The sequence below is a fragment of the Gigantopelta aegis genome, chromosome 6, assembly GCF_016097555.1.
Source record: "Gigantopelta aegis isolate Gae_Host chromosome 6, Gae_host_genome, whole genome shotgun sequence".
Lineage (NCBI taxonomy): Eukaryota > Metazoa > Mollusca > Gastropoda > Neomphalida > Peltospiridae > Gigantopelta > Gigantopelta aegis.
In genome coordinates, this window is record NC_054704.1 from 22097925 (window position 1) to 22106965 (window position 9041).

Genomic DNA, 9041 nt, shown 5'->3' on the forward strand with positions numbered 1-9041 from the left:
ACGCCGCAATGAACGTTATGCCAACAACTGCGTCGCCCAAGTTGACAGATTTGGTGGAGGGAGTGTCATGATGTGGGGAGCCATCTCATATACCGGTAGAAGTGAACTTGTGTTCGTACAAGGCAACCTGACAGCTGTACGCTACCGGGATGAAATTCTTCGTCGTCACATGCTTCCCATTGTGGATCGACAGAGAGAGCTCTTTCAGCAGGACAATGCTAGGCCGCATACGGCACGTGTAACAATGGATTTTCTACATAATGAGAACATTAATGTGCTGCCATGGCCATCAAGATCGCCAGATCTCAACCGCATTGAACATCTATGGGACGAACTGGACAGACGTGTACGCCAGCATGACCCGGAGCCTCAGACGCCTCCGCAACTGTCACATGCACTGCATGACGAATGGGCTAGGATTCCACGTGCCCGGATTCAGAGACTTATTCAGTCTGTGCCAAGGAGATGTCTGCTGCTGCTGGTGGCCACACAAGGTACTGATTTCAGCGCCCTCGTGCGACGCTGTTTGGTGACGAAAACGCCTCCACTGCCGTCAGTCCATAGCAAGAACATTGTCACATACTCATGTTAAATTTTACTGTGATACGATCATAAATAACGAAATTATACCACTTTGTATTAAAGAGATAATTCCATGAATATTTCGCCTATACGTTTCTTTTTTGACAGAGTATATATATATATATATATATATATATATATATATACACACACACACACACACACACACACACACACACACACACACACACACCGAAACACATTCCATAGTTTGCACGTGCAACACGCAGTTGCTCCGTACACGTGCGTGGAGTGTCATTCTCGATTTTGATAATTTCCAGGAAGGTCGATTAATCACTGTGGAACATTATTTCCGTAAAAAAAATTCATTCTGTTGATCATACAGTTGTTATTTGTTTTGTTTTTATTGTTTGAATTTGCGATTTACTGATTTTAAAAAAAAACTTTCAAATTTCACTTCTGACCCCAATCTTCCTACAAGATCTTTGGTGGTCATAAAACCTACTGTAATACTGAACTGCCGGTTGTAATGTTTGCTCAATTAATTCACTATTATCATATAACCATTCCCCACAGCTAATATGCCTTACAATCTTGGCAATTGTAAATTATTATTAGAGTTCCCCTACTTTTTTTGAAGAGTATATATGAAAAGGTGGAAAAACTGCCGTTGACCGATTTCAACCCGAGCGCGTCGTCTCCCATTACTGACAACACTCTTCTTTCTTTTTCTTCTTTCTCTCATTTGTTCCTTCCTTTATTTAATTTTTTTTTTCTTCTTTTTTTTTATTTGTGTTGGTGGGGTTTTTGGGGGTGGGGGTTTCAATGGGGTCTCTTTTTTATTCTCTATTCTTCTGTGCTGTTTTGGTAGTGGTGTTTTCTGGGGTAGGTGCTTGTAGTTTTTTGTTTCGGTTTTGTTTTGGTTTTGTTCGTATTGAGTTGTTTTGTTTTCTTTTGTTTTGTTTGTTGTTGTTGTTTGTTTAGGGTTGTTTTTTTGTTTTGGTTTTTTTAGGGTGTCTGTTGTTCTTTTATGGTTGGCGATGACAAAAGATGCACTGGATAATGTGATTGAAACATGATAAGCATGTAAACTGGTACACACCACTATAATATTGTATGTGACAAGTTCATGCTTATTTTCACTCATTGTAGAAAATCGGTTAACCGAGCAACACCGAATTCCTGAAGCATGGCAGACGATACATACGAAGAAACCATGATGTCGACGGTAATGCCTCTCAACTACATACACGGCGACCTCGTGCTCAACGTTGAAAACTACTACTACGACGACGACGACAACGACTCCACCTCTGTTAACAGTTCTACCTTAAATCTGCTCCGAGTCCTTGGACCGCAGAGAAAAGCTCTATCAACCGTCATTCCAATTACCATTGTCTACTGTGTTATTTTTATCACTGGAATTGTGGGAAATGTCAGCACCTGTGCCGTGATCGCTCGAAAGAAGTACATGCACACGGCGACAAATTACTATCTGTTTAACCTGGCGGTGTCCGACCTCCTGCTGCTAATCCTTGGCCTGCCGCAGGAGACTTACTCCTTCTGGCATCTTTATCCCTACGTGTTCGGCGAGGCTTTCTGCAGGTTCCGTTATCTCGCCGCTGAGGCGTCCACCAATGCGTCTGTGTTGACCATTACAGCTTTCACGATTGAACGTTATGCCGCCATCTGTCACCCGATGCAGAAGATGCCCTCTTCTTCGAATCTCAAGAGGGCAGTTCGGGTGATTTGCATAATTTGGATATTGTCCGTGGTGTGCGCCATACCCATTTCACTTCAGTTTGGAATAATCTATTCCTACGCAAAATCGAAGGCAATTACGGAGTCTGCCCAATGTAATACCGTTAACGAGGCCGAATCAAAGGTTTATTTCCAAATGTCAACGTTCCTCTTCTTCGTGTTTCCAATGACTTTGATTTCCATTCTCTATTTCCTCATTGCCCTCGCTATTAAGCGGTCTGGCATCAACAGAAATGAGTCCGACCTATCAGGTGAAAACGAATCTAAGGAGGTCGATCTCAGAGTGAAACAAAAAGCTCAAGCAAGACAGTCGGTGCTCAATATGTTAGGTATGGTTTGTAATATTTCGTATTTGTGTAGCTCAGTTCGCAGATATGGTATAGGATAACTTTTTTAAAAAAGAAAGTTAGTTTTGTTTAACGACACCACTAGAGCACATTGATTTATTAATCATCAGCTATTGAATGTCAAATAATTGGTAATTTTGACATATAGTTTTAGAGAGGAAACCCGTTATATTTTTCCATTAGTGGCAAGGGATCTTTTATATGCACCATCCCACAGACAGGATACCACACGATCTTTGATATACCAGTCGTGGTGCACTGGCTGGAACGAGAAATAGCCCAATGGGCCCACCGACGGGGATCGATCCCTAACCGACCACGCATCAAGGGAGCGCTTTATCACTGGGCTACGTCCCGCTCCTAAATAAAGTTTTACGTTATAGCGCAAATATTAAATGGAACTTTTGACAAAGGGATTTCGTTTATTCTTTCTCTACAGGATTGTGGCATACAGGGTGGGTCAAATAATACATTCAGGTTTCAACATTAACTCATATTAAATAATATAAGACCAAACAAAATTCAAATAACACGACTCTTTAAGTCTATATTTCTATTTATAGATTTGTTCTATTTCTCGTTCCAGCCAGTGCATCACAACTGGTATGTCAAAGGTCGTGGTATGTGCTATCCTATCCTAAAAGATCCCTTGCTACTAATGGAAAAATGTTGTGGGTTTCGCTCTAAGACTATATTACCAAATGTTTAACATCCAATAGACGATGATTAATAAATCAATGTGTTTTTGTGGTCTTATTAAACAAAACAAACTTTTATAGATTTTTTTCACTAATAACGCAAATATTAAATGAAATTTTTGACAAAGGGATTTCATTTATTCTTTCTCTACAATATTGTGGCATACAAGGTTGATTACATTACATCATGGTTTCAAAATTCAACTCATATTAAATGATATGAGAGCGAAGCAAAATTCAAATGACACGAATCTTTCAGTTTATTTTTATCAATATAGGTGTTTTATTATTGTTATTACTTTGTTTACTAATTATAGCTATTGCCAATGTTGGATAGGAGACGAGACAGACTATACATTTATAGACCCATGCAAATAGCACTATGTATGAAATTAATTTCCAGCCCTCGAGAAAACCGGATATTTTGAAGTTAAATATTGAGCCTCTGGTCTTCAGACGTATTGATTAAAGCTGCTCAGCAAACATATTTATTTCTTTATTTCCTGATTGGCAAAGGTTATCTATTTTAGAAAGATATGCTGAAGAAAGTCAAACATTATAGCTATAGAATCAATCTAAATCATATATATGCCGGTTTTTATTGCAAACACAACTCATAACAGAATTGTTGTCGCGCGTCAACCGTGTGCAGTATATTTTGTTAAACATAAGAAAGTGATAATATGCAAGGAGATTTGAATATTTGTTATGGGTTGTAATTTGGGGAAGTAAAAATAAAACTGAACAAGCACTCCGTAACATGTGAGGCGGGCTTTAGCTCAGTCGGTTTAGCGCTTGCCTGAGGTGATTGCGTCGCAGGATCGAACCACCTCAGTGGATCCATTCAGCTGATTTTTTCTCGTTCCAACCACAGTGCACCACAACTGGTCAAAGGCCGTGGTATGTACTTTTATGTCTGTCGGAAAGTACATATAAAATATCCCTTGCTACTAATGAAAAAATTTAGCGGGTTTCCTCTGATGACTACGTGTAACCAAATGTTTGACATCCAATAGCCGATGATTAATTAATCAATGTGGTCTAGTGGTGTCGTTAAACAAACAAAACTTTAACTTTTCAGTAACATATGCTCTTCTACAGCTGTACAAAATGCGCAGTTTAAATTGAAAAAAGAAACTATTTTGTTAGGGGTTTTTTCTGGGGTGGGTTGTGAGGGCAACTGCCCCTGTCTATGTAATAGTTATATCATGGTTTTGACGAGTTAACTGTATTTAGCCGTCTAAACACAGTTAACGAATCAAAACCAATGATATAACTGTTTTGTGCCATGACTGACGCGTCTGTGAGGGGCGTGGCCTAAAAATTGTGCAGTTAACTTCAGTTACCCGCACAGTTTTAGTTATACCATGGTATTGCAGTTACACCCCAGTTGACATCAAAGAGAAAAACACCAAATCATGGTACAATTACTGCATATACCCTGATTTTAAAATAATTTTAAATTGAAACAAAACTATTGATCCTTTGGGTTTAGTTTACTGTACTGTTGCAAACAATGCCTCAAAGCTCAATATACATTTTAATGAATTATTGATCGGTGTGTGCAGAGCGACGATCGATACCAAAATTTAATCAGATTGCCCAACACTCATCATTTTACTATCGTTTAATATCTTGAAATTATTATTTATTTATTTTTTTTGCAGTTGCTGTAGTTGTGGCTTTCTTCGTCTGCTGGGCGCCATATCATGCACAACGTCTCTTAGTAGTCTACGTGAAAACTTGGACTCCAAACCTGTTAAAAGTTCACGATATTCTTTATTATGTTTCCGGTATATTTTACTACTTCAGTTCTACAATCAACCCGATTCTTTACAGTATCATGTCTCTGAAATTCAGACAGGCCTTCAGATCGTCATTAAGATGTCAGCTGTGTACGGTGAAGCAACTGGGAACTAGTTGTTCTTACACTTACAAGTTCAGCAAAAGGATCAGTTGTTCAGATACAAATGTGGACAGCGCATCAGTTTGACGAAAGAAAGAAAGAAATGTTTTATTTAACGACGCACTCAACACATTTTATTTACGGTTATATGGCGTCAGACATATGGTTAAGGACCACACAGATTTTGAGAGGAAACCCGCTGTCGCCACTTCATGGGCTACTCTTTCCGATTAGCAGCAAGGGATCTTTTATTTGCGCTTCCCACAGGCAGGATAGCACAAACCATGGCCTTTGTTGAACCAGTTATGGATCACTGGGCGGTGCAAGTGGTTTACACCTACCCATTGAGCCTTGCGGAGCACTCACTCAGGGTTTGGAGTCGGTATCTGGATTAAAAATCCCATGCCTCGACTGGGATCCGAACCCAGTACCTACCAGCCTGTTGACCGATGGCTTAACCACGACGCCACCGAGGCCGGTTCAGTTTGACGAATGAGAAAATTACAAATTATTCTTTCCGGTTTTTCCCCCTCTACCCATGTTCTTTCATTTTCTTCAATTATTCATGGACAATAGTGGGAAGGGATAGTGGGTTCAGCTGGAATCAGAGTGAGGTATATTACAAAATTAACTTCACTGATGGAATGTGGAAATTGTTATTCTTTTCTTTGTCCAAAGCGAAAGGGTAACCAATGAATATTGTTTAAATCACAATGTGTACTTATTGGTATTTAGTAACCTACATCGAATCTGGTGCTGTTACTTCATGAATTAAGACATCGTGCTCGGTGGCATAGATAAGTCTGATAGGAGCTGGTCCACCCATTGGTATACCATGTAACACAGATTATTAAATAGAGGATATAATATTTAATTTTATTAAACGAGCTACTATGTATTAAGTTTAAGTCCAGATTGAAATAAGTTTAAGTTATATACCCGTGACAAAGGAAACTTATTTCACGAGAGACATAATCTCGATAATACATAGTAGTGAGGTTGGTATTATTTTTATTACCCACTGTCTGGATGTGCTTATGAGCTCCCATGAACTGTAACAGTTCTGTGTGCCAGTATCTAGAAACAGACTATAACTGTGTGAATGTACATTTACTTTCATCCGCGTTTAGTATATAAAATATATTACTCCAACTTAACTCTTTAAAATTAAGTGTGCTGATGCGTTCTTTATTTACTGGCGTGAACAGACTACCTCTTGCAGATAACTGATATGAGGTGTGTGTTTGAAAATGATAACGACAGACAAGCTGCTACCTGTGTTACTTTATTTGGATCATTATTATATAATTATGGGCCAAATTTACAAAGACTCTATTTGTCTTACACGTATCTGACTACAAATATTTACAATGCTTAAAAAAACAGCGTTTAAAAAAAAAAGGCTTTGTAAATTCGGCCGTAATATGTATTTATACATGTAAATGTGTTGGTATAAAAACATCGTCAAAACTGTTCTCACATGAATACTCGTTCATATATGTATATAAGTCTGGTGGATATAACATAACATTAATTTTGACGTCGCGTGAATTGTTTTCTTAAAATTTCCCGAGATTGCCACAAAACAGCAGCGCCATCTATAGCAGAAATAATGGTGCGCCACGTCAAATAATAATAGTTTGACGCACTATGACAGTGTGGGTCCAAATGAGGTTATTGGGGAGGGTGGAGAGATTCAAAGCATAAACGTACTTAAACAAATGGGAAAATGGGAAGAAAAACATGCAGGGTACCAAGGCAAATAAGGGAACACCCTGGCCAATGAGAAAGAATCGGGGCAGACAAGGACAAAAAAACAAAATATACCCACCTTTTCTGTGCAATACATGATTTAAATATATATATATGTATGTATGTATGTATATATATATTAAGAAACGCGTCATCACGTCAATTCTATAACCTTGGGGGTTGGGTTTTTTCCTAAATCTGAATTAAAATATTTGTAAATACTTGACTGGCATATGCTAAGCTTTAACTTCGCGTTTAACGATTCGGTTATACTAGGATTGCTAAATTAATTATGTTCGTTTCTGCAAAAATTCTTCATCATACCTGAAACCTCCTAGGAATCGGTTATACATTATATTAGCTATCTATATATGTCTCGAGGCCGAATGAGTTCGATTTAAACTGTGTTTAGAATTGCCCTACAACATTTTATTGAATTACTTTGCCATGGGAATTCTAATGACACTAATGTAATTTTTAAAATACCCCACGCAGTGTCATTCTTAAGCAAATGGACGAAGTATACTATTACTTTATAACTGTGTAAGACTTTTCAAATCATAAAGATACATAATAAAACTAATATAATACAAATTATATTGATTTGTTGTTTGTTACGTATGATCGTCTTTTGATGTATTTCAAAACAGCATGCAGACGCGTGTGCAGAAAATTGTGCATGTCTAGACCATTTAGAGTGGAGTTTAAATACAAGGGGAGGGGGTCGAGTCATGCAGGAATGCTCCATGACTGGTGCATGTATGTCAAATGTCGTGGTAGGTACTGTCCTGTTTATGTAAAAGTGTATAAATACATATAAATTAAATGGGCCACTACTTTTGTACCGAGTGTTTGGTAATACACATTTTTAACTAGAGTTAAATGGGACACTACTTTGTATTGAGTGTTTGGTATTACACATTCTTAACTATGGTTAAATGGACTTCCATTTTTATGGATGCCTAATGGTCAAGTCCTCAAGGTCCTGCAATGGCATATGCCATGCGAATCGGTGCAGTATATTCGAATCTTTTCAAAGGACACTGTTTTTAAATTTCATGATGAAGTAATAATTTTAGAGGAAAAAACAGTGATCATCAGCTTTGGAACACCAAAGATTATTTTCTGAAGAGATATAAGGGGTTTAAAACTAGGACCTACTGACCTTTTTTGCATAGGGTCCCAAGAACCTGAAGGGGACTGGATTTATCTCAGTCGGTGGAGTGTCCACTTGAGGTACTTGCGTCTCAGGATCGGACCACCTCGGTGGATCCATTCGACTGATTGGATTTTTTCTCGTTCCAACCAGTGCACCACAACTGGTCAAAAGCCGTGGTATGTGCTTTCATGTCTGTGGTAAAGTGCAAATAAAAGATCCCTTGCTGCATTAGGAACAATGTAGCGGGTTTCCTCTGATTACTACGTTATCAGAATTACCAAATGTTTGACATCCATTAGCCGATGATTAATTAACCAATGTGCCCTAGTGATGTCGTTAAACAAAACAAACTTTAACTTTTTCAAGAATCTAAATCTCTCCGGCAGTAGTAGTTTGTCTGAGGTGTATTCGACCCGCCCCCCCCCCCCCCTTCCCCACCCCAGTACCCACTTCATCCTCAACAACATATATACACACGTGTCACTTGAAACTGTCAAAACAATATGGTAGACATCCGATATTAGTGATTAAACGATATGCTCAAATACTAGTATCGTTAAACACTTCTTTGTTTTTCCTCTTTTTTTACTTTCTTTTTTCCTTTTTTTTTCTTTCTTTTTTTCTTTCCTTAGCGACAATATACCGGCACTCTATAATCGCCTAATCTCTAGGGAATGAATTTTGAGCTAGCGTAATGCCATACGAGTCTTCGGTAATTGTGTGGGATGAATTTCAGTCTGGCACGTAGCATTATTGCAAGTCCCAAATAGTTATGTCAAATCAGCGTCATCGACATACTGTTGACAAAGCATATCGATTAATTACCGATACCGTTATGGCGGTTATAGTTTATAGACACAGTACTAGTGTACGTA

General features: G+C 38.4%; 1 protein-coding gene across 1 annotated transcript; it reads left to right on the forward strand.

Moving 5' to 3' along the window:
* Positions 1-1068: 1068 nt before the first annotated feature.
* Positions 1069-5402, forward strand: LOC121376377 (pyrokinin-1 receptor-like). Its single transcript, XM_041504222.1, has 2 exons — positions 1069-2633; positions 5017-5402. Exons 1-2 carry the CDS (start codon positions 1733-1735, stop codon positions 5340-5342), a joined length of 1227 nt encoding a protein of 408 aa, XP_041360156.1. The 5' UTR covers positions 1069-1732; the 3' UTR covers positions 5343-5402.
* The last annotated feature ends 3639 nt before the right edge of the window (positions 5403-9041 follow it).

Bases quoted from the DNA above. Each gene is read 5' to 3' on its own strand.
- LOC121376377 (XM_041504222.1), top strand. From the start codon at position 1,733: ATGGCAGACGATACATACGAAGAAACCATGATGTCGACGGTAATGCCT. The intron at 2,634-5,016 runs GTATGGTTTGTA...TTTTTTTTGCAG, and splicing joins GTCGGTGCTCAATATGTTAG to TTGCTGTAGTTGTGGCTTTC.